This window comes from Natrix helvetica, assembly GCF_964273705.1.
Source record: "Natrix helvetica genome assembly, chromosome: 7".
In the NCBI taxonomy this organism is placed as follows: domain Eukaryota; kingdom Metazoa; phylum Chordata; class Lepidosauria; order Squamata; family Natricidae; genus Natrix; species Natrix helvetica.
In genome coordinates this window covers 50419787-50446876 of record NC_138558.1, presented here as the reverse complement: position 1 = coordinate 50446876, position 27090 = coordinate 50419787, and the positions used below count along the sequence as shown (strand labels likewise).

Here is a 27090-nt window from a genome sequence, read left to right as displayed (position 1 = left end):
GACATCGCAGCAGCAAGCCCAAGCGTGCCGATCTTGGCATTTTTCACATCGGGGCGTGCTGCAAGAGGGAGGGAGTGAAGACCTTTTCTGAATTGCTGGTGGTGGAGATGCAGGCCTGTCACCCCATGCTCAGCAAAGCAAGTCCGGGGAAGTCCTTTGTGCCAGCCAGAAAAGGTCTTCACTCCCTCCCTCTTGCAGCACGCTCTGATGCGAAAAACACCAAGATCTGCACGCTTGGGGCTGCTGCGACTCCCACAAAACAGGCCACACCTACATAATAGGTTCTAAAAAATTTTGAAACCCACCACTGATCTGAACATATCCCTTATCTCACTTTCTTCTGAGAAAAGTAATCTACGACATCTTATAACAGTCATAAACAGCATTGCTTTAAATATCCTGCAAAGAATGGTACACCACAAAGTTAGTTTCTTCTTATTACAGCCAGTTCCCAGAAATCTTGCACTGACTCAGGAAACAGTAGAAAGCAATCAGCTCTGGAAATTGGAAACAAGACTGCACACACCCAAATATTAAAGATAATATGTGCAAAAGTAGCATTCTGTATGTGTGTGTTGAAGGATGTCAAAGTCTGCAATATTGTGGGTGCAGCATTGCAATTCACCCCCACCCCCTCTGTTACATGTCACCAAATATACAAACAAAACGGGTGGGATTTCTATAGTGATACTGCATCCATGATCTTGTAGATTGTAGCCCTCATGAGTCATCATCACATGCAAAACCAGATGCTTATTTGATAATCTACAATTTGATAATATATAATTTCATAAATTGCATCCCTTTTTAATTGTAGAGGAAATGGTTCCCATTTGTATTTTCCTATTTTTCCAATTGACAGATTTGGACCACAATACTAATCTTAAACAAAACTTTGTACATTGCCCCAAGATGTTCCCAGTCCAATTTAATCTACCGTAATGCCTATCTTGTGTTTTAATGCAAATTTAGTGTGTCAAATGTTAACAATTGTGCAACTCTTGTTGCTTCTCCAAACATCATTGAAGCATGGAACAAATCCATCCGTATTAGTAATACACTAGAGCGGATTATACAGAATGGACTCACAAATGATGTCATGGGATGTCTGAACTCCAAACCATGTAGTGAGGGTAATTTCAGCAGAATAAAAATGAACTTGGGGAATGGAGTTCATGCGATGTAATTTTCAATTGAGTCTTTTCTAAGCAAAACAAATCTAAAGACATAAAAGACCATAAGCCAAACGTATGACAGTTGATTTAGACTACATCAGGTTACACTCTCTATTGTTAAGGTATTTCACAGCTAAATGCACATTGGTCTTGTATCTCACAATTCTGGCAGAAGACTTAAAGACTGCATTATTCTACTTCCTGTGTTCCTTTTATTTGTCATTGGAAGAAACATAATTGCATGGCAGCCTCTTCCTCACTACACAGAAACCATGGTAACCATACTGGAAGCTTGGATACTAACTGTCTCTGTCTGTTTTATGCCTTGATATATCCTCTGAAGGAGAATAAATTACATCAGGGCTCATTTTATCTATAGCGGCTCATTCATTTCATTACTGTGAGTTGACCCTAAGGGTACATGTCCTTCCCCATGGATATAATTTTAAATGACTTTCAATAGCATTTTGTACTATTCATATAGAAGCTATTCTCTGCCTCAGTCAGACCTTAGTTGGAAATAGGAACAAACTGTACATAGAATGTATTGTCTCCTTTGAAACTAGTAGGCAAAGGGTAAAGGTATAGAAGCGAGGTAAGGTTTTTTTTGTGTGTGTGTAGAGTATTGACAGTCAGGAAATAAGTAGTGAACAAAGTTTTATGCTAAGGTAAAGGTAGAAATTTAAGTTGCAATTTAGTTCAAAGGCCCATGGGGCCAGGTAATTAGAAATTCGGTATCTGTTTCTGGAATCTACAGTTAGTGCTTCAGCAGATCAATTCCAGCATTAAAGCCTGGAGATCTCCTAAATCAGGTTGCTCAGTCTTTATTTACTTGCCTTTAATGCTCCTCAGTCCCATTATTCATCCCCTCTAAAATCCCAGATGTCAAATCACCGAGAACCATTGTAATAAGATGCTAAATTCATTGAACCAAAGAAACCCACATTGAAATATCCATCCAGGCTCAGAGCTCAATAAGTGACTTTGAGCTACTTTGGCCCATCTATCCCTCAGATCCATTGTGAAGACAAGTCACCTTCCCAGTCTCACCCAAAGCCCCCCCAAATAGGGCCAGGCCAGATATTTTCATCTGCTGACTAGTACTATCATTGTATCATTCATGTGTGTGGATGGATGGATGGATGGATGGACGGACAGGCAGACAAATAGCTATGTCTATATTGTTCCCAGTCTTTAATCTTTAATGCATTCAAATCAGATGTCTCTGGTTTAGAGTTACGAGGGTGGTTGGGTGTATAGACTCTTATGTTCACCAATGCTGCTACTATGCAGTTTTTGCTCTTGACTGTTCAGATAATAGCCTGAATAAGACTGAAATGAAATATATATTGATGTATTATGCATCATATTTATATAGTTACCCATCTTACAAAAACATGACTGGGTAGCATATAACAATGAGTTAAGAAAACCATTAATTGTGTAAAAACACAATAAATAAAAAAGACACTAACACCACTAGAGACAAAGCACAAGTAACCACAAGACTCCTCCACACCCAGGTTATATGGACTCCCCTAAATACACAAGAATAGGATCCCCTTACACCCAATTATGTCTCTACCTGGAACACTGATGTACAAACTAGCAAAACCCTGCAGAGGAAACTCAGACACATGGCCAATGAGTCAACCGACTCAATAAATTCCCCAGAACAATTTCTCCAATGCATCAAGCACACCAAGATCAGCAAGAAAGAAATCAGGGTCTCCTTTGACATCACCTGTTTTCACCTTGATTGACCTCAACCTGGCTAAGGAAACCATATACCATCTACTTACTAAACACCATATCCACAAAGATGATGCCATCACAAAATACTCCATGTCCAGAGAAACCATCATGAAACTCCTGGATCTATGCCTATAACACATACTTCAAGTTCAATGGGAAAATCTATAAGCAAGTATAAGGTTCCCCAATGGAATCACCCATACCAGGCCTAATATGAAGGAGTTATACAATGACTCAAATACATAGCTCTACCCATCATCCAACCGAATTCTGAACACACTATGTTGATGACATCTCTGTCATTAAAGAAATCCACCGCCTACTCAGTAACATGGGATCAAATTCATATGTGAAAAGGAAACAGACAACAGACTTCCATTCCTCAACGTTGACAAGCAATTCCACTAACAGGCACATTGACCTACAACCAGCCTACAAATCCCTTCGGAATCCAAATCAACTGTACAGCTAACCAGAAACAGCACCAACCTTTGACCAATCCACACAAGCCACCTCCCCAGCCAGCATTTCACCTCCCAGTGATCCTCACCTATAACTTTCCTATCACAAAATCCATCGCAAGGCTGTCATTATGACTCACACATGACCCATCACAAGATCCATTACAAGACCCTCACTTCACACCCACACCTGAAGTCCTTATGAACAGAAGAACACTAACACTAACATACTCTAAACTCCGCTGAAGAGTTTACCCATAGCCTGGTAATGAAACCAACCCACAAGCTCAGAGAATGAATATGCTTTTACATGACATAAATCAGTGCTAACAATAACATGTAGAACACTTATTAGACTATTTGTAAATGTAAGTCTAAGCTGATTACTGTTTGCTTAGTAAAAGGTCTGTTGGCTTTGGTTTTCCCATGAATATATTCATATGTATTCATATTCAGCAAAGGAATAAAAATATCCCTGAATGTGGTGTGTGTGTGTGTGTGTGTGTGTGTGTGTGTGTGTGTGTGTGTAAATGATAGACCATATTTTTCATAGTTTCAAGGTACATCTTGGAGAAATAGGGAGGAAGAAAAGAAGTGTTCTGTGTAAAAAAGCCTAAGAAGATAGATTAATCTCCCAATATAATGGAAAATAGACATTAGATCAGTGGTGGCTAATCTTTTTATTTATTTTATTTATTCACATTTCTAAACTGCCCCCTCTCCCAAAAAGGGACTCGGGGCGGTGTACAGTCCACAATAAATCACAGATAAAATACAAATATAAATAGAACTATAAATATATGTATGTATGTGGAGGAGGTTAAAATTAAGAGTACTGTACAGAAGAATAAATATGAGGCTAAAAGCCCTAAAAACAATTAAAACTAAAACATTACCCTTAAAATAACCAGATGAGAATATACTACCAGGAGTTCATAGATGTAACATTTATAATCATGCCAGGCCAGCTAGTCGGAACAGGTGAGTCTTCAATTTTTGTCGGAAGGAGCGGAAGTCCGAGGTGGTTCTAATGTTGGGGGGGAGGTCATTCCAGAGGGTTGGGCCCATCACAGAGAAGGCTCTACTCCTTGGCACCGCCCGCTGGCATTGCCTAGTGGACGGCACTTGGAGAAGGCCCTCCCTGTGAGAGCGGATTGGCCGCAGGGATGTATGTGGGAGGATGCGATCCCGCAAGTAACTAGGTCCTGAGCCATGGAGCGCTTTAAAGATAGTAATCAGGACCTTGAAACGCACCCGAAAAACCACAGGTAGCCAGTGCAGCTCACGCAGGAGCGGTGTTACGTGGGAGTATCTAGACCTCCCCATGATAACCCGCGCGGCCGCGTTCTGGACTAACTGCAGTCTCCGGGAGCGTCCCAAGGGAAGCCCCATGTAGAGAGCATTACAGTAATCTAGGCGAGACGTCACCAGCGCATGAGTGACTCTGCGTAGGGCATCCCGGTCCAGTAGGGGGCGCAATTGGCGCACCAGGCGAACCTGGTGGAACGCCCCCCTTGCCACAGCTGCCACATGGTCATCCATTGACAGCCGGGCATCTAGGAGGACGCCCAAATTGCGCGCCCGTTCCACAGGGGGCAGTAGCTCGTCCCCTATGGCCAGCGATGGAGTCAGCTGGCTGAACCGAGGTGCCGGAAGCCACAGCCACTCAGTCTTGGAGGGGTTGAGTTTGAGTCTGTTGTCCCCCATCCAGACCCCGACGGCTTCCAGACACCGGGACATCACTGTGACAGCCTCGTTGGGGTGGTTTGGGATTGAAATGTACAGCTGCGTATCATCAGCATACAGATGGTATTCAACCCCAAAACCACGGATGATCTCGCCCAGCGGCTTCACGTATGCATTGAACAGAAGGGGCGAGAGAACCGACCCCTGAGGCACCCCACAAGAGAGTGGCCTCGGGGTCGATCTCTGCCCCCCTGTCAACACATATTGCATCCGGCCGGAGAGGTAAGAGTCGAACCACCGTAACACGGTGCCTCCGACTCCCATCCCCTCCAGCCAGCGCAGAAGGATACCATGGTCGATGGTATCAAAAGCCGCTGAGAGATCTAATAGGACCAGGATAGAGGAACAACCTCTATCTCTGGCCCTCCAGAGATCATCAACCAATGCGACCAAGGCTGTCTCAGTGCTGTGCCTGGGCCAGAAGCCGGACTGGCGTGGGTCTAGATAATCGGATTCATCGAGGTGACGCGGAAACTGCTGCGCCACCACATTCTCAACAACCTTCGCCAAAAAAGGGAGGTTGGAGACTGGACGATAATTAGCTAGCTCCATTGGGTCGAGTGAAGGCCTCTTGAGTAAGGGCCTCACCACCGCCTCTTTCAAGATGGTAGGTAAGGATCCCTCACCCAACGAGGCGTTCACCAGGCCCAGAAGCCAGCCTCGTGTCACCTCCCAGGATGCCAGTACCAGCCAGGAGGGACACGGGTCCAATGAACATGTGGTGGGTCGCAGCCTTCCAAGCAACCTGTCTAAATCCTCGGGGGCAACAGAGTCAAACTCCTCCCAGAGTGGACTCACAAGACTAACTGTTGACGGCCCGTCCAGACCACTGGAGGGGGCCCATCCACTCCGGATCTGAGCGACTTTGTTCTGCAGATATTCTCCAAACTCCTCTGCTCTACCCTGTAAGGGTGCCCCCCACGTCTCTTGCACCAAGAGGGAGCGGGTGACCCTAAACAGGGCGGCAGGGCGGTTATCTGCAGACGCAATAAGAGCGGCACAATGTCTACGTTTGGCCGCTCTCAATGCCACAAGGTAAGTCCGTAAATAGGCTCTTACCTGTGTTCGGTCAGACTCGGAGCGTGAGGACCTCCACCTGCTCTCTAGACGTCTCCTCTGGCGCTTCATCACCCTCAGCTCCTCGGTATACCAAGGAGCCCGGGTGGGTCGCTGCCGTAGGAGAGGTCACAAAGGCGCAACCCAGTCCAAGGCCCCAGCCGTCGCCCTATTCCAGGCGGCCACTAGGTCCTCTGACCGAGCGCGGGTCAGGGCTACAGGTAGCGGCCCAAGCTCCGACTGGAACCTAACTGGTTCCATCAGATGCTTGGGGCGGTACCAGCTTGGACAAACTGGTTCTGCCTCCTCGCGGTGGGGGGTAGCGCCAGGGAAGTCTAGCCAGAGACAAGAGTGATCTGACCATGACAGGGGAGTAATGTCTAAGTCCCCTATTCCCAGGTCACTCGTCCACTGCTCAGATACAAAAACAAGGCCCAGTGTGTGGCCACCTTCATGTGTGGGGCCCTGAATTAGTTGGGTCAGGCCCATGGCTGTCATGGAAGCCATGAACTCCCGAGCCACCTCGGATGCTGCTCCCGTCGATGGCAGGTTGAAATCCCCCATAACCAAAAGTTTGGGGATCTCCACCGCCGTCTCCGAGATCAGCTCGAGGAGATCGGGCAGGTCTGCTGACGTATAGCGAGGAGCCAAGTATACAATCAGCAAACCCCACTGCCTCCCTGGGCCCCATTTCACACCAAGTGACTCACACCCGGGTATCTGATAAACAGTGAACTCCCTCGGCTCTAGACCATCCCGTATAACCACCGCCACCCCTCCACCCTTACCCAGGGCCCGAGGCTGATGAAATGCATGGAAACCTGGTGGGCACATTTCCACGAGGGGCAAACCACCCTCGTGACCCAACCAGGTCTCTGTTATTCCTGCAAGGTCCAGCTCCCCCTCAGAGATCAACTCATTAATGAGGGGGGCCTTGTTGGTCACGGACCTTGCATTGCAAAGCATCAGCCACAGGCCCTGTCTCTGTAGATCCCGACCACCTAGGTTGCAGGGGTTGGTACAAAAGACCGGGCGTAGCCAGCAGCCACGGTCTCACAACCGACCTTGTGATCTTCTCTTGTCCTCGCATCCCCCCCTCCCCGCGACCATTGTAATAAAACAACCCTCTACTGGAATAGTTTGTTCCCTCTCCCCCCCCACTCCGCTCACTTCCCTCCTGGACTTTTGTCGTTAGGGGCCAAAAATATGTGCATGCCCCTGAACCCATAATGCAGTGTATGTATGCACCCCATGTGTCCCTCCCTCCACAATGGACCCCCCCACATATGCTCATGACCCTCCCCGGTGCTCCCTCACCCCCGTGCATGTGCCTTTCCTCCTCACATGGCCCCTCTGCCCATTTTGGGCCTGGAAGGTCTCCTGCACCAACTTGGAAGCCAAAATGGGGCAAGGGGGACAACACGCACTCCACCCCCGTGCCCCGTTTTGGGCCTGGAAACCTCCTGCACCAACTTGCAGCAAATTATTAAAAGTGAATTTTCGTTCGGTAAGGACATTATCATACGCATATAGATCCTAGTTCAATTTTGCTACATATAATATTTTTTTTCCTATTTCCAAAGAAACAAATGACTACAACCAGAATAAATCTCAAAAACTTTAAATATTGTATCTGCTTGTATTCTCTGTGGCTGTTTAATTCTTGTGATCACATTTGAACCCCCGTTTCTCTTACAGGTCTGGATGTGTGGAGGTGGCATGTTTGATGTTCCATGTTCTAGAGTTGGTCACATCTATAGGAAATATGTTCCATATAAAGTCCCATCTGGTACCAGTTTAGCAAGGGTAAGTTCCTGGACTTTAATAACTCCCTGACTTTAAAAAGTCTACACTACTTTTTTGCTTCATTTTAAGTTATAGTCAAATATCACATTCCCAACTTCCAATCTTATCTTGAAGAATTAAGTATAAAACATCTCCTTTAAGAGATAGTTTAGAAATATTAATTTATGGGCCCTGACACAGAATAGCTGCCATAATAGGAATGGCCAGTCACAAAAGTACACATTTACCAGGAGGAAAACTGGTAATTGCTAATTGTCTAGCCTTTAAATATGATCTCCATTATATCAATTGCCTTTTTTATTTTCTGGGCAAGTGTAAGCAGTTCTGTGACCAGGAGTGCCTATTGTCAGCTTTAATCTGAATATCAGCTACGCTTTTTAATGGATCGAGATAGTCTAATACATCACATGCTAATACCTCATATTTATATTTAATTTTTATTGAAAAGCTTTCACGGAAATCAAAGAGAAATGTGAAATAGTATATCATAAGAGTAAGAAAAAGAAAAAAGTAAAGTAAGAAAATACAATATAGAAATAAATTCAACATGGGGAAAAAAGATAAATAAACTATTTCAAATCTTCTTTGCAGGAGGTACAAACAATCTTATCCTAATTTTTTCCCTTAATAAAATTACAATCTATTTTTCTCCTTTGCATATTCAACCTTTTTCGGTCAGAAAATCCATAAATCATCAGTTCAGTTTTTTTTCATTTTTAGCAAAAAGTTTTCAATCTTTGATAAAAGTACACATTGTCTTATTTCTGACCAAATAGGCCATTTTTACCATTTCAACCAATTCCGTAATCTTTACAATTCCACTCTTCTGTTGTAGGTATTTCCAGTTTTTTCATCTTTGTGCATGTAATAAACTCACCATATGTTTAGATTCTATAACACACCCCACATGAGGATAGCCTATAACTGCCATAGTACAGAATAAGCCAGGACACTAAATGGGTTGCCTAGTACTTTCTCAGGGAACAACCTGTAATATTAACTAGATACTGAAAGAAAATTATTTCTTTATAATGCTGAGATGTTTTGTATAATTATAAAACCAAGATGAAAATACAGGTGACTGTACCACAACAGTATTTTTATTGCCATTCCTTTCAAAAATCCTGTACAAAATATTTTCTTCAGTTCATTAAATTTCATAAATGTAAGTACGGAATACATTTGTAGAAGACGCACATGGAGAGAGAGAGAGAGAGAGAGAGGAGGGAGAGGGAGAGAGAGAGAGAGAAAGAGAGAGAGAGAGATTGGTCCATTGATTCCCAACTATACAATGGGAAAGACGAAACTTTTTGAAGATTTTTGAAGGCTTTCTAGTTTCTTATGGTGACCCAACAATGCAAGATTTACTTCACTGGCAATGGAAGGTAGGCCTGTCCCCATCCTTAGATAAGAAATCCCCAAAATATTCTTTATGAATTTATTTTGATGTACTTCCATTTGGGCAGGACCCTTTTCATCCCATACCCATATTGCAGCCTCATCCTGTATATGGGTTATCAGCTTGCCATGGAATATTTTAAGTGTAGAATCTACTAGCTGCCCCATAATAACCTGTGGCCTAAGAAAATGAGGAAGCTTTTATTATGTCACATGCAAAAGAAGATGAAGTTGTTGTTCATTCCACATATTTAGACAAGAGATATGTAATTTTTTATTGGCAAAAGAGCTTTCTCCTTCCTTCCTTCCTTCCTTCCTTCCTTCCTTCCTTCCTTCCTTCCTTCCTTCCTTTTCATCTTTGGTTGAGTCAAACACTTCTCTTTTTACGTTCCACTTTCTGGGAACAATGACTTTTCAAACTTTCTTTCTTGCTTTCACTTTCACTTTCTTTTTGTTTTTGGTGTCCAACCTATCCTTTGCCTGCTCTTTTCTAATTCTAGCCTCTTTAGGCAGAAACAACTTGATTCCTAGAATCATCTGCACAGCATCACTCCTATGGCAAACTGTTATGACCCACGTTGCCTAGGCAGAGAATGACGATAGAGTCATTTTTTGCTTTGATTAAATTCCTACAACATCCAGCCCTACAACGGCCTGTAGAGGCTACACCCCACCCTCAGTCCCCCCAAACAAAACTTAGTAAAGAACATAGAAAGTCAAAAGGTGCAAGCTCGCAGGGCAAGGTCCAGGGGTCCAGGTTCATAAGACAAAGCAAGTCCACAAGGCAAAAGGCAGTCTGCAAGGCACAGGCAAGAGCACAAGTCAAAGCTGGGGGAGTGTAAGCCAAAACAAACAATTGTTCCTGACAAAGACAAACTCCCCCCTCCAGTTTCTTCTTAAGTCAACCCACACCAAGTGTTCCTTTTGAGGAGGGGCAGGGTCTTGCAGCCCTCATTTGAGCTTGCCTCCACTCTACTCTCTGCGCCCTTGGATCAAGAGGGGGAGGAAGCTGTTTCTTATCAGAGGGGATCTGGTGCCTCTTATCACTGTCTGTCTGCAGCTGATTCTCCCCTGGATCTGAGAGGGCAGGCAGCTTTCCATCCAAGCCCCAATTCCTGAGGGCCTGGAATAGCATCATCCTCAGCCTCTGGCCTCTCCAAATATTACAAGGAGACATCCCTGTAGGATGGTCCCAGTTCCAACTCCTCCTCCAAACCAGGCTCCAATGGGGCCAAGACACACACACTATAAAGCAGCGGTCACCAACTGGTGGTCCATGAGAAAATTTAGGTGGTCCGTAGAAAAATTATTTGCATTTTTTATATTGCACTAAATATTACTTATCTTTTTTAAAAAATCATATTAGTGGTCCACGGGATTTAAAATTATGAATTTAGCGGTCCCCGAAATCCGAAAGGTTGGTGATCCCTGCTATAAAGCATGCCCAAGCCTACTTTTAGTTTGTCTTTCTGAATGGTCTCAAAGGTCCAGCTGTTGTAAGCCTACTACTTCAAGCAGGGCCCAGTAGAACTATTGTATGGTTTCAATAGTCCTGCATTACAATGATGTAGAAGAGGTGGGGGATGCATATTTCTTATCTTTAGTACCCCTAGCCTTCTGTGGCCCCAATATTTAGGTCTAATAGCATAGAAATGTCTCTTGTTTCTGTAAAATAGTAACAAAAGGCAGCCAAATGTAAAGCAACAAGTCATTTAGGAAAAGGCATTCACAAATATCATTTTTTTAAGCCCGTTTATGAGCCCTTGTGCAATTCCAGAACATATTATTGAGGCGAAGCAACTGAAAGAACTGAAATGTTCTTTATTTATTCTGTCTCTCTCTCTTTATCTATTCAGATCAGTCTTACTGTTTGGAGACTTCTAGCTTTATTTATATATTTGAAGCAGAGTTGATAACTAAAATCCAGGGCAGTTGCTTCTAAACAAACCCAGAACCAACCCTGGTACAGTAGGAGAACTGTTCTAACCAAAAGTGTTATTTAAGCCACATTAGATTTTTCCATTGTCTATTTCTTTCAGAACCTATTCTGTCTTTGACCTACCTAGTCTTTGATACTTGACTTTTCTACTGAAGAGATAACAGAACAAAGACTGCAAATAGTAGTTTTGAAGTGGAGCTGGATAATTCGTTTACTTTCAAAATGTCCTCAGGAAAAAGAAATCCTTTAATCTAAGTCTAGTGAAGCAGCAGCTGCAGCAACTATGAAAGTGAAACTTATTTAATGGGAGGTAAGACAGGGATAGGGAAAAATCCCCAGCAGCTATTACATTTAGCTTCGGTTTTAGCATTGGTTCCTTCAGTTTTCAGTTGAACTCCACATTAGATAAATTATTTAACCATGGCCTGTTCTTTCATTTGACAGAATGTGGTAATGATCTCAGATGTTAGGTGAAAGAGTCCCAGTATATGAACTGTTTCTTGTAGCAATAGAAGCCTAACACAGCTATGTAGGATGAGTTGCTGACTATGAAACCGAAAGTCCGGCATTTATCTGAGCACATTTTAGACACAATCCGTACAACTCAGCTTCCCACTCTCACTCAAAACAAGTTTACTCATATAAATTGGATGAAGATTAAATCTTCACTTATGAGATGCTTTGACTATTGTTTAAACTCTTTGTTCTAATCATACTTCAATATGATGCTATTCTTAGATATATTCCAGATTTGAGATTACAGGCAGCTGGGATATTTCTATAAATTAGTATATGTTTCATTTTAAATAATTTCATTCCACCCAGCCAAAGATTCAAACTGAATAAATGAAATCTAATTGCTTATAAATTATTTCCTTTGTCTGCCTTCACATTTATAGAAAGATTGGTTTATTGTATCAAGAATGAAAACATAATTGGAGAATAAAACATTTATTCTTTATTTTTCATGTCCATGGTGCTAAAAACTATGCTTTTCTGACAAAATATATTCAATTCTAATCCGCTTTAATTCTGTTGATGCTTTAGATCAATTTATAGTTGATTCATTTCATCTACACTGTGACTTTTTCATGTTTATTCTTATGTTCCATGTTCCCACTGGAATCCCACTGTTTTTGCAGGAAAAAACCCTATACATGTTTTATTTGTCAGCAGAATACTTAGATGTCCAGAAACCTGTCATAAACCCAATTAGTACTCTTAAAGATCCATACCTTTTGATCAGTAGCATGTTAAGTACCATGTGACCTGAGCAGACCATCATGCTAAATTGTCAGTCACTTTCTTTGATCTATGAACATAGATTTTTTGATAAAATGCAGAAGTGGTTTTGTTAGATCGGTGAGAAGCAGCAGGCAAGAGGCGCGAGTGAGTTTCAGCACTTTTTATTTCATGAGTAAGTGACTGCGCTCTGCCGACTGGGCTGCCGGAGCTTGCCTTTTAAGGAGCTCCTGCAGACCAGCCGGCCAATGACAGTTGTTTAAACTTCCCGGGATTTGGGCAACCAATCCCCATGTGCATGTGAAAACATGTAAATTTAACAACGTCTCCTAGTTGACCTGCGCAAATCACTTCTCCCTTGGAGCTCGGCCCGCTGTTCCTTCGGCTGCCTGGAAAGGAACCTTCTGGAGCTCCTTGGCCCACGAGTCGAGCTCCAGCCCGGTTCCTTCGGCTCCTGAGATGCCATTTCTTTGTGGGATGGCTTTGGACGCACCTACATGCTCCCTTGATCTCTTGGCTTGGTGGGGCCGGTTCCTGCCCGTTTGCTTCCCGGCTGGTGGTTGAGCATACTCCATGGGGCGGAAACCTGGGGTTCTCCAGGAGTTGTTCTGAGCTGGCGGGTGAGGTCCAATCGCCCTGGTTCCTCAGTTCAGCGTCGGTGTCAGAACTGGTCATTGTGCCTCCTCCAGATTCATCAGTCGTCTAGCTCCACTCGGTACAACTTTGGCCTGGTGACGGCCACAATTTGGCTTGCCAGCCAAGTCGGGTACCCAGCGTAGTTGTGGGCAAATACCTGGTCGTTTATGTTGAACTCCCGGGTTGGTCGAGCAGAATCCAGGGAATTCTCTGGAAGGTAGTCCAGGTGGTACCAGTCAAATCTGGACCTCAATCTTCTCCCCATCAACAGCTCCAGTGGGCTCTTGTTGGTGGTCGCATGGGGGGGGGTGATGTGTTGGGTGAAAAGCAATTGGTCAACCTTTTCCTGCCAGTTTCCTGGTCCCATTCGGGTGACCATTCACTCGCCCTGTCCATTGCTCACTGGATTGAATGGGGCAATGAGAACATGCCGGATCCCTTGCTCTGCGAGGAATGCCTCTATCATCTGGGTAGTCAGTTGTGTGCCGTTGTCGGAGACCAGGGTGTTGGGTAGGCCGTGGGTCACAAAAAGTTTCTGGACAGCTCTGATGGTGGCTTCTGCTGTTGTTGATTGCATGATAATGACCTACAGCCATTTGAAGCATCCACCACGATCAGGAACATCTGCCCTTCCACTGGTCCCACAAAGTCGATGTGGATGTGTGGACACGATCCCTTGGCTGCTTCCCACTCTCGCACAGGTGCCTGGGGTGGGGCTGGTCATGTCTCCTGGCAGGGTTTGCAAGTGGCTACCCACTCTATGATGTCCTTATCCATATTGGTTCACCAGATGTAGCTCTGGGCTAGTGCCTTCATCCGTACTATCCCCGGGTGACCATGGAAGGCTTCCATGGCTCGCCTCCGCAGCCTCTGGCGTACGATGACTCTCTCCCTCCACAACAAGCAACCCTTGATAGTTGATAGATCTGCCTGCTTACTCTTGGCAAGTTGTTGGTATGCAGGTGAGAGGTGCGAGTGAGTTTCAGCACTTTTTATTTCAAGAGTAAGTGACCGTACTCTGCCGGCTGGGCTGCCAGAGCTTGCCTTTTAAGGAGCTCCAGCAGCCCAGCCGGCCAATGATAGTTTTTAAACTTCCTGGAGTTTGGGCAACCAATCCGCTGTGAGCATGTGAAAACATGTAAATTTAACGACGTCCATCTGTACGTAACAGGTTTATCATCACCTTCTCCCTCACAATGTGAAATTATGTATTTGTGATTGTCATTAAAATGATCATCCACCTTCAGCATCTTCCTGTGACACTGCTCCCCAATAAAGATGCTTGCTTGCTTTTGCTGGTCAGCTGGGTTGCCTTGGATAATCCTACTGGAAGTATGTACTCTTACGATACACTCTTGTATATTTACTCATCCCTCCCCAGAACACCACCATGATCAAGTAATATAGCAGAACTTGCAGGTGTCTCTGCTTAGAATGTTTAAACCTAAAAGTAACATCAACAGAAATCAATGCCTTGTCTTTGAAAACAGGAGCTTGGGTTCTTGAAAACAGTGATCAAACTACTGTCCCTTTGTACACAGATTTCTTGCCTGCTTCCTTTTTCAAAGATACCTTTGAAGCTCTTCACTCAAGTGTAGTTGGCAATTTTAAAATCACTGTACTTATTAAAAACCTGTCATCTCTCCTAGCTGTATCTTTCTTCCTCTACCACTGCAGACACCAACAACATATCGAATTGCCTCTCTTGCTGCTTTGTTTCCCCTTCCTCATCAGGTCCTCTGCTCTTAGTGTGAGGCATTTTCCCCTCTCTTTATTTTGCTCGCTGCTTTTCTCATTGTCCCATTTGAAACTCTTAATCCCTTGTGTGCTTCAGTGCAGTTCTTCCATCTCTTTGAACTATGAGGAGAAATCTGCTGAGCATGAATATCTCTGTTTCCATTCTTTTATTCTTTGCTTATTCCTGAAGCAATATTTCTATTGTTTTATTTAAGTTCTTTTCTACTCTTTATTTTTTCCTAAGCTTCCTTTTCTCTTTCTTATTTGCCTTGTCATAGTTAACTAATCTAATTAATCACAATCCTCCACTTTCTCTCATACACACAGCACTCATCCCTTTTGTATCTGCATTTGTATCTTGAGAGAAAAGTTCCTCCCTTAAGAAATATCTAAGTCTAATGTCACCCTTAGCCATTAGAAGGCAACAATGGTAAAATTCCAAAATCTTTTGTCAAAAAAACTTCAGGGACTAATTCTGATAGCCATCAGGAGTCAATTGACTCAAATACATGCATGTGTATATAAACAAATAAACAAATAAAGCCTTACATCTGTTGCCTCTTCCCTTAATCTCTACCACTTGTTTACTTTAACCCATGCCTGGAGGTCCTATCAATCAGTTTCTTTAATAAATGCATCTATCTGGCAAGCTCTTGCTACACACTCTTTGCATCAATGTTTTTAATTATTTCAAAACTCTAATTACAGTCCATGTTTTCAGGAACAAGACTGTTCAAATATCAGCTTGTTTAATGGAACTCATTTTGCACAATATAAGCCACCAATGTATCCCTATAGATACCACTCAATGCACAATACCCATTGGTCAAAACTAAAACCAGGAAAACGAAGATGGAAGTGATTGTTTAATTAACTGAGTCTCTGAAAAGGCCAAAAAAATTTTTTTTTTGACTCAGAAGATTTTTTTTAACACCAGGTAAATGGAGCTTCAAAGAAATGTATTGTGATTCAGTTTGAATTCTAAATAATTAATCTAAAGTTTAACAATTTTCTGCCTGCAAACAATGCAAAAAATCAACTACATTTTTCTTTTACTAAGTAACAAGTGAAAGTAGGATTGGGACTAGCATGCAATTGAAACCATTAATTGAGGTTTTACTATTATTTGGTTAATTAAACCCCTTTCAGTAATTGCAGTAAGGAGGAGTGCTGTTGCTGATGTTGTCTAAGAAGCTATCACTCTTTGCTTAAAAGCTATTTGCTAATGCATAACCATCTATATCTGGTTAAGAGAATGTTGTTCCATAACTTTTAGGGTATATCAAAGATAACAACAAGCACTTGGAAGAAAGCTTTGTATGCATGCAAACAATGCAGAAAATCAACTAGGCCTCTTGCTTTTTGTTGTTCAGAATCTGAAACGCGTGGCAGAAACTTGGATGGATGAGTTTGCTGAATATGTTTATCAGAGGCGACCTGAATACAGACATCTTTCCACTGGTGATATTTCAGCCCAGAAGGAGCTTCGCAAGCATCTCAAGTGCAAGGATTTCAAGTGGTTCATGGCTGCAGTGGCCTGGGACGTCCCCAAATATTTTCCACCAGTGGAGCCGCCACCTGCTTCCTGGGGAGAGGTGAGGAACATACTTAAATCCAGGATTCACCTTAATCTCATCTTTATTCAAAATAGTCAGATACAGCTATGCATTTTCAGCAAAGCTATTGTGAACACGCTACAGATTTCACAAAATCAGCTTTAACTTTCATGGTCAGTGATGAGGCCAGTGGAACTACCTAAGAATCAATTGTTGACTGGTAAAACTGTTTCATTTGTTCCATCATCATTTATCTGTCCTTACACAAAAATGTACTGCCATCATTATTTTTTTGCCCTGTTTGACATTTAAAAAAGCATCTTTACTAAATGCAAGGCATAATATTCATATTTAAAATAAATAAATTGCACCCAACTCTTCTTCAGAATATAGCACAGTGGAAATAGTAATATGCCCATCTAATTTTCTCTTCTGAAGATTAAGTATAATCTTTAATTCAGATTTGTCTTCCTTTGGGGTAAATATACTTGTCTGTACACAGTAACATGATAGCGCAGTTTCCTGTTATTGCTTTTGTTCATATTGAGACAAAAATATAATTGCTTGAGTCAATCTGAACCAATTCCAAGTGATGTTTTGAAATATTTGCTCTTCTTGGTCTATTTGCTACTGTGTTTTGTTACTAATTTGCTGTTAGGTTTCAGTCAATAACTAGAATAGTTCCAATTAGATTGTCAACAGGAGGTCTATTTGTGTGTTTGTTGCTATAGATTTTTCTTTGCATGCTTTCTCCCAAACATGCCTAGATAAATTTATGGCCAAAATTAAGCCCAATGCCTTCTAATCACAAACCAACTGAATTTGTGACTTTAAAAAGTGCATATAAAAAATGCACAGCTTTTAGTGTGGATTAACCTGTGATTGTACCAACATAGTACATACTGTACATAGGGAATAATACAGCAGGATATGGAAAATTGTCTTGATTGCCTTATCCTAGCATAGCCAAAGGCCCTCCAGATATCCTATTGCTCTATTTTCTTTCTAGCACTTTTGAAAGTGGAATATTAAATGTAAGCATTATGGACATTTTCCTTTATCAAACAGAAAGAATATGTTAAAAATTATTAGGAGTAGGAAAATAACTATTCCATAGGTCTCCATTATATTTTTCCATCTTTCTGCAAATTGAAACAATTTGTTGGATCTTTCCTGAAGCTTTTTTGTATCTTTGTTTTGAGGGGCATTGTCACTGATTGGACTGAGAGACAACAATAAACCTAATCTATAGTTATACCTTGTTTCCCACGAGGAGGAATATTTATCAACAGAGAGATCACTGGGCTACAGTTGTACCCAAAATAGTTTTGGCCAGTATTTTACACTATTTTTGTAAAGAGTACAATGTATCTAGAAAGTTCCAGAGATTTTTGAATAGTTGTTGCTCTATTAGCATAATGTTCACTTTTATCCAATATGACTGTTAAGTCACTGGTAGTATGAAATCAAGATGTTGGTGTAGTGATTAAGATTCTAGACTAGAAACCAGGAAACTCTAAATTCCAGGTTTCCCTTCGGCGTGACTTCCTTTAGTTGGGTGACATTCTCTCAGCCCAGGCCCCCCCCCCTCCAACCTCTAACAGCATTATTGTGGAAAAAATATGAAGAGGAAGAATTATACATGCTGTCTTGTGTCTGGAACATCTAGAAGTACAATGTATCTAGGAAGTGCCAGAGATTTTTCAATAGTTGCTGTCTTGTATCTAGAACTTATACATGCTGTCTTGAGTCATTAAGTTCAGTTGAATAAAATAAAGGATATCCATATAACAATAATAACATATGACAAGAAAGTATAGAAGTTCCAATAAGTGAGCATCTTGCATTTTCAAGTAAAGCTGTATAGGTGTGCAAGTAAGTCCGTTTTAATTTGAAGATCATCTTTAACCTTTTCCACTGTAAATCTCTCAGTGTTCAATTTTTATTTCTTCCACCTGGACATATTATAAACAAAATGACATCTCAATATTATCTTTCCTGTACATACTATTCGTGTCACTTCCAGTGGTGTATTAACCATTAACCAGCACCAGGCCCAAGGGGGCACCACAAAGTTGAAAAAGAAAAGAAAAAGTAATGAAGATTTGTACAGTATGTACAAAGGAGGAGCACCAAGATTTGTCAGTGCTTAGGACACCAATGAGCCTTAATCCACCATGGTCACTTCTACTATACTTAAAATGCCAAAGCATGCAATTTGCTTTATACTAACCTGTTCTGACCCCCCTCCATCCAGTAATGAACGCTGACACAGGTTTCGCTGTCTGCAACACTTTATTGACAGTCATCTAATCTTGCTGGCTGAAAGCCAAAACACGACTCACAGACAAGATGTTGGCAGCAACCCAGACTCCAACAGATACAAACAAGAGCTTCTCCAGCTGGTTACAAACAGACACACAAGGCAGATCAGACAAAGAGTTCTCCAGAGTAATATGAACGGTTGTGTCCTGTGAAAACCTCCTCCCAAAGTCCCTTCTTATATACGCTCTTGGGAGGGGCCATGCCACAACCACCTGAGCTTCATTATCTCTTAGGAGCTTGTCTCTGGAGCAGCTGTTGCCTTCATTTCTCCGCCCTTCTCTGCAGGGTGTCAGGGACAAACCCCCTTTGATCTTCCCCACTGCTCCATACCTCAGGTGCCTCCTGGTGGCCAACCAGCCTCTCTGGTCCCTGCTCTGCGTCTGAACCCAGGGTCCTCCACCTCCTCCATAGCCAACTCATAGGATTTGTCACTATCTGAGTCGCTCAGCAGTTGTAACAGATCCTGCTGGCTCACAACACAAACTCTACTTCAATTCACTGGGCCACTGAACCAATTAAAATAAATCTCAAGCACCTCTTTAAGTTATCATTGAGATTTCATCTTCTCTGAGTTGTGTGATACAGTTTGTGGCTAAGAAAGTATTGACATAATTTTAAATGTTTAATTTGAAATAAAATATATAGAGGTATGCGCACTTGGGTTTAAATTATACTTATCAACCTTGCATACTTACTGCATAATTGTGAATTAGTTTCTAAACAATGAATATGGTAGGAAAGTTTTAAAAAAGGATAGTGTGACATTCATCCCTTATTAGAATTTTGTAGAATTCTTTGGCTATACTGCAGAACGGTAATTGTTGTGCAGGCAGCTTTCTTTCAATTGCTCCTTCAATCTCCCCCCTCCTTAGAGAGATGCATGAAAAGGCTGGGTTTTTTGCCATATGAATAGAGATATTCATTCATCCTTCAAGGATCCCAATAGCTGTTTCTGGGATGGAGGATAGTACATATCTTCATGTATCTCCATTCACTGCACGGAATGCAGCTAAACTTGTGCTGGGATCACTTTCAACAGTTACTACTCTCCAATATCAGGATACATTAGAGGAAAAAGTGTATCCCAGTGTGTCAGGAAGAGAACAATGTCAGTGAAAAAAGGTTCAGCCACATAAACCAAATCTTTACAGGGGCCTTAAACATTTTATTTTAAGTGTGCGTAGTGCAAACTGATAAGATTGCTAGAGGATAAAGTGGGAGGACTAAAGGCATACCTAGCCACTCTGAATCTCATCCATGAAAATGAGGAATACCTCAGAAAGGCTGAAGTTTGTATTCAAATTAAACACAGCAAGGAATAAACAACTACAAGGAAAAATGAAGCCTTAGAGCAGGGGTCCCCAAACCCCAGGCGGCGGACTGGCATTGGGATGCAGTGTGCCAGAAACCAGGCTACCTAAGCAAGCAAAGCCTCATCTGCACCAGCCTGGGAGGCAGCAGTGTGCGAAACCATTCCCCCTCCCATCCACATAAAAACTTCTCCTCGTGCAACTGTGTGGTGCCCAAAAGGTTGGTGCTGCTAGAGGAAGACCAATGGCAACATATCACTCAAAGGACACACACACACACAAACCCCAAAAGGAACAGAAAAAAACCCAAGAAGAATGTCCCTATCACTGGAGTTGAACAACTGAACGTATGTCCTCCCCCTGCAAGAAATCCACAGGCTTCTGAAGTAAGGTCTTCATCTAGTGACAGGAAGAAATGACTGTCACAAAAAGGAGAGTTTTTTTGCTCTCTCAGCAGAGTTCCCCAAACAGAAAAGTGTAGTGTAGTGGTGATTGGTAACATCTTTATTTCCCAAAAGGTGGAGGGGGGTCAATTATACTGGATTAATTCTTGCTAATAGAGACGAAATAGTTGAGGGGATGTTAGCTATAGGAACTTTGGAGCGTAGTAATCATGTCATACTAGAATTCACCATAATGCAGGGACAGATGGCTGAACAAAGTCAGGCGAGCATTTTAGTCTTTAAGAAAGCTGACTTCAGCAAACTAAGGGAAAGAATAGGAAGTGCATATATGGGTCTATTAAAAATAAAAACAGTATAGAATGGTTGGGATACTGTAAAAATGAGATAATAAAGGCCTAAGCAAAACTAATAGCACAGAAAAAGAAAAATAAGAGACTCTAGATGAGACCCCGCACAAACTGAGGGACAGAGAATCTAATTTCTGAAATCTGCATGTTTATCTTCCCCATGCTAATTATTGTGGCTAAGCCAGATATAGCATTGATTTAAATTCAAAAGAACTGAAGGAACAATAGACTTCCCTCTTTTCAATTTTGCATCCTTGATTTTTTTTTTCCTACTGGCAGCCTACTTATACCTCATGGCATTTTTAATATGAGATTTATTCTGTAAATCTGTGGGATTTGAAAGCTTTTATCTTGTCAGATGGCATGGCAGTGACTTGGACATAGAATGTAAAGACACTGACTGTGGTAGTCAAGAGCAATACATTATCTGAATAGTTTATTCAACTGAGCAGCTTTTCTGACTTTGCTTGCCATATATTCCAGACTCCGCAAATTGCTTTATTTAGCACTCTAGTTGTTCGCCACCTCCAGTGTTCGTCCTGCTGCTGAAGTGTCACTTGGTATTTTTCTAATCTGTGCAAGCCTAGTTTTCAACAGGCAGAAGAAACTTGTAAAATCATCACTTAGACAAAACCATAGTCTGATCACTGCTTGAAAATGGAGCCTGGGCCAATCAAATAATTGTTGCTAAATTTATTCTGTGTCTTTTTATAGTGCATGCACCAGGGGTGGGTTCCTGCCAGTTCTAACCTCTTCTATAGAAGAGGTTCCACAAATCTATAGTGCCGTTTAGAACCTGTTCCAGCTCCTTCCCCACCCGTCTGCACATCATCAAGATGAAGAGCGAGAGGAGGAATTCTGGGAGTTGAAGTCCACAAGTCTTAAAGCTGCCAAGTTTGAACGCCCCTGGGGTTTTTTTTCTAAAGAGTTAGGGGTGCAAGGGTCTTGTAACTTGACAGCTTTAAGACTTGCGTGCTTCAAATGCCAGAGTTTCTGAGCCAACATTTTGGTTGCTAAGCAAGAGCATTGTTAAATGAGTTTTACCACATTTTACAAGTTGGCCACACCCACCTAGTCACATGGCTGGCAAGCCACTCCCACCTGGTCACATGGCCGTAAGCCACTCCCACCTGGTCACATGGCACTGGGGAGAAGATGCCAGACAAACAACCTGGGAAACGAAAGGACACCGCCATGAAAGGGGTAGATCCTGTTGGAGAATTCCCTCCCAACCTAGGTGAAGAAGAACCCTCCTCTCTCTCGGGGGAAAGTGAAACTGACTCTGATGACAACCATCTGGTAAATCCCCGATCGGGCCTCATGACCAGTAGAACTTAAAGTGCCCTCTACTGGAGCCCAAGCAAAACTGCTGGCCCTTTTAGACTCTGGATGCACGTGTTGCATAATTAGCCCAGAAGTGGTGGCGAAAATGGGCTTAAGACTGAGAACCTTGAAAGTGTCCATTGTCTTTTTCCAGTTGGATGGGTCAGTAGCTGGGGAGGGGCTCCTGCCCATTTCATGACTGAACCAGTAGATATGTAAATGGGGGATCACCAAGAAACCTTAAGTTTCATCGTTGCACCTGGGATGGATTGACCCCTCATACTAGGATTACCCTGGCTATGGAAATGGAACCCATACGTGAACTGGAGGAAAGGGTGGTTTTGCATCCATTCCGCTAAACCCCTGGAGGGCAAGGAGAGGGTCTCCCTCATAGCCAATGCTGAACCTAACGTAGGGGCTGCAGCGCAGGAGAAAATTAAGGGGGAAGAAAAAATCCCTAAAGAATACTGGGACCTTAAGGACGTTTTCAGTGAAAAAGCTTCCGATAAATTACACACACCCCCAACGCGCTACTGATTGCAGCATTGAGATCCTCCCAGGGATAAAACTCCCCAAACCTCAAATTTATTCAACAACCCCATGCGAAATGGAGGAATTACGAAAATTTATTGACAAAAATTTGAAATAGAGGTTCATAGAGCTGGCTAGGCCACGAGTGGCCACACCTGTATTGTTTAGAGAAAAGAAAGATGGCTCCTTTCATTTATGTGTCAACTACAAAAACCTTAACGGTATTTGCATGGAAAATGTACACCTGCTCCCACTCATGAAAGATATGTTGGCCGGGTTGGGTAAAGGAAATTTTTTCACAAAGTTGGACCTCAGGGAGGCCTACTACAGAGTCAGAATCAAAGATGGAGATGAGTGGAAAACTGCTTTCAACTGCCCTTTGGGATGTTTTCAATTCAAAGCTCCTGTTTGGTCTGCAGGGGGCGCCAGCAGTTTTCATGCAATTAATAAATGAAGTTCTGCATGAGCACCTCTACAAGGGCTTGTTGGTCTACCTTAATGACATCCTTATCTACATGGAAACACGTGATGAACACGTGACTTTAGTGCAGTCAGTCCTCAAAAAACTCCAGGCCACTGAACTTTATGCCAAATTGTCTAAATGTGAATTTCATCAGGAGAAGATAGATTACCTGGGCTACCGCATCTCCCACAATGGCATCAAGATGGACCTGGCGAAAGTCTAAGCTGTCACTGAGTGGGCAATTGCAAAGCTTTTTGGGATTTGCAAATTTTTATCGTCAATTTATTCCCTCATTCGCTATCATTGCACTGCCCATTACCAATCTCCTAACATCAAAAGGGAAGACCCAACCTAGACCAAGTAAACCTTTGAATTGGACTATGGAGTGTCAAGCCGCTTTCAAAAAATTAAAGCGCCTCTTTGCAGCAGAACCTGTTTTGAAACACCCGGATATGGATGACCATTTGTCGTTCAAGCTGATGCCAGTGATGTGGTGGTAGGAGCAGTATTACTTCAAACGAACGCTGAGGGTAGATTACAGCCATGTGCTTAGACCTCACATAAGCTTACAGAGATGGAGAGGAAATGGGCTATATGGGAAAAGGAAGCTTTTGCTATCAGATGGGCTCTGATGACCTGGCAACATTTCCTAGAAGGGGAAAAACACCCTTTGAAGTATGGACTGATCATAAAAATTTGGAAGCGTTGAAGACTCCACGTAAGCTATCACCTAAACAAGTACGTTGGGCACAACACTTCAACCATTTCAACTTTACCCTCAAATACATCCCGGGAGGGGGGGAGAACTTTATGGCTGATGCCTTGTCTAGGTTTCCCCAGTACAACAGCTCTAGGCTGAGTGTGGTTCATCCAGTCATCCCAGCAAAAAATCTGGCTGCCCCAATGGTTACTAGGAGCCAAGGCCCAGTGAACTTAAATATCACTACAGACCTAATGAACAAACTCAAGGAGGGCCTAGAGTCCGATGACTGGTTCAAGGAACATTCAAATGAATGCACCATGAAAGATGGACTAGCTTGGGTGGGGGCTAAATTGTATGTTCCTACCAACCTGAAACCAGTTGTTCTTCAACGGACCCACGATTCAAGAATGGTGGGCCATTTTGGATTTGTAAAGACTTTGCATTTGATTAAGAGGCAATTTGGTGGCCTTCATTGAAAAAAGACATTGAGTCCTACATAGTCAGTTGTCCCAGGAAAAGACCACCAAGTTCATTTTGTATCTTGTTCCAAAATCCCATCAGCTAAGTCGTTGACAAAATTGTATATTTCACATGTGTATCAGTTACATGGAGTTCCTGAGCGCATAATTTCGGATAGGGGGGTCCAATTCACCTCCCTCTTTTGGAAAGAGTTCCTGAAGTTGATTGGCTCCACCCAGGGACTAAGCTCCGCCCACCATCCTCAGACTAATGGGGCTTGCGAACGGACTAACTGTTTTAGAACAGTACCTCCAGTGTTTCATCAATTATCAACAGGATAATTGGGCTGAACTGTTACCACATGCCGAAGTGGTGTACAATAATTCTGTCCACAGCAGTACTGGCATGACCCCTTTTAAAGTTGTGTTTGGCCAGGACTTTGTACCAATTCCTGAATTACCTCAGGAGAAACTGCAAACACCCAAAAGTCAAAAGTTGGGGCCGAAGTATGTAGGTCCGTTCCCCATTGTGAAAATCATAAAGCCTGTATCTGTCAGATTGGAGTTGCCTAAAAACCTTAGTAGGATTTATCCTGTGTTTCATGTGAGCCTATTGAAACTGGAGCACACTTCTTCTTTTCATCCACTTCAACCTGCAGCCCCGGCCCCTCTTCTTATTGAAGGAGAGCAACATTTTGAAGTTAAAGATATCTTGGATTCCAGGAAACATAGAAGTCGCATTCAGTATCTGGTCTCCTGGAAACATTTTTCCCCTTCCCATGCTGAATGGGTCGACAAATCTCACGTTAGGGCTCCCAGACATTTGCAGAAGTTCTACACCAAGTACCTTGATAAGCCTTAATAGTATTTGACATGTGCCTACTTATATTGTATATTGTATTGTGTTTTTGTTTTCTTGTGGTGATGACATCTCTTTCTGATGGAGGGCCGGATGTCAGCCTCTGCTTTGCTATTTGCTTTTGGCTGCCGTAGAAATGGGGAGGGGGGCATGGTATTTGGGCTGGGCTAATTGGTACAGGAGTGATAGTTAAAAAGGGAGTTTTTCTTCAAGCCATCTGAAATAGCAGCTCTAATTTTAAAAAATCAAATAGACAAATGAGGAGTTACCAGTTCATGAATTTGAGTATATTATTTATGTCTAGAATTCATTGACCTGAAAATCGAACCACACACCACCAGCAGCCCTTTCAGCACCATTGCAGATCATTGGTCAATATATGACACATAAAAAATAATCAATGAATAGACTGTATGTTCAGTCAAACACAGAAGGTTTTTTTTGTCATAGATTGCAGTTCAAGAATTCTAGGAATAGGTCCAAGATTTTAGTATTTACCTGGAAAGCATGCTCATTTTTACTTTTGGAACGTTTCAGAGTTAAAGCTTTTGTGTTGTTACCATTAGTGATTTGACACTTCTGTTTTACTTTCATGGCAAGTTCATTTTAATTTAAAATTGCTTAATTTGGATGGTAGCTGAGGTGTCGTACTGGTTTTCAAAAACCTATGAAATGTTACAATATAATTAGCTAGTTGATGTGGTGTATTATTCATTTTAAATACAGAGAACTCACCTATTTCATTATATCTATTTTATTCTGAAGACTTGAGACATTTAGATGAGAACTGCATGTGTGAAAAGTGGGGATTTTCACGTCTTGAGATTGTGTTTTCTGATTAGCTTGTTCTACATTATGACATCGCACTGGCTTTCCACATATCTCTTAATCCATGTAGAACGCAGACAGCCTTTGTGCTACCGTGTTTCCCCGAAAATACAACCTGTCCTGAAACTAAACCCTTGCGACATTTTTCGCGTGCGCAAAAATATAAGCCCACCCTCGAAAATAAACCCTCTGGACAATCCCCCCCCCCCCTTCGACCAGGCAGAGCACCGCTCGCCGACCTAGCGGTATCCCGAAGGCACCAAGCCACGGGAATGAGGTGGGGGCAAAGGCGCTTGTGTTGCTTGGTGCTTTCGGGGTACCGCTAGGTCAGTCAGCGGCGCTGTGCCCAGCTGAAGAGGGAGGGGGGTTGCTGGGCAGCTGCTCTCTTGCGAGCAGGCTCCCGAAGAGCCGGGCACAGCCTCAGGGTCGAATGGCTGTGTTGCACTGTCGCAGCAGCAACGCAGCAGCCATGAGGTGACGAAGCTTATGAGCAGCCGCCCGGCAACCCCCCTTTCCAGCCGGGTACAGCGCCGCTCACCGACCTAGCAGTACCCGGAAGGCACCAAGCAACGCGAGCGCCTGTTCTCCGCCCTCCGCCTCCCGTGGCTCGGTGCCTTCGGAATGCCCCTAGGTGAGTGAATGGGGCTCTGCATGGCTGGAGGGGAGTTTCGCAGCGGCTTTTCCTCTCCCCGCTCGCGCGAAGGGCATCTGCACTGCTGGCGCTGTCCGCAGCTTGGTTTTTTTTTTCAAAGCACGGAGGATGGATGCCGCTCTGGAAGTACGCTCTATGGTTGTGGGCCATAGAGCGTACTTCCAGAGCGGCATCCATCCTTCGTGCTTTGAAAAAAAATCCAAGCGGCGGACGGCGCCAGCAGCGCAGATGCCCTTCGCGCGAGCGGGGAGAGGAAAAGCCGCTGCGAAACTCCCCTCCAGCCATGCAGAGCCCCATTCACTCACCTAGGGGCATTCCGAAGGCACCGAGCCGCGGGAGGCGGAGGGCGGCGAACAGGCGCTCGCGTTGCTTGGTGCCTT

The 27090-nt window shown here is 43.0% G+C and overlaps 1 protein-coding gene across 2 annotated transcripts in view; it reads left to right on the top strand.

Moving 5' to 3' along the window:
* Positions 1–27090, top strand: part of GALNTL6 (polypeptide N-acetylgalactosaminyltransferase like 6) — a 588124-nt gene that overhangs the window by 521758 nt on the left and 39276 nt on the right. For both annotated transcript variants that reach the window (XM_081959155.1, XM_081959156.1), the window contains exons 9-10: positions 7892–7999; positions 16325–16546. In XM_081959155.1, the coding sequence (XP_081815281.1) occupies positions 7892–7999; positions 16325–16546 (330 nt within the window). The remainder of the gene's footprint in view (positions 1–7891; positions 8000–16324; positions 16547–27090) is intronic.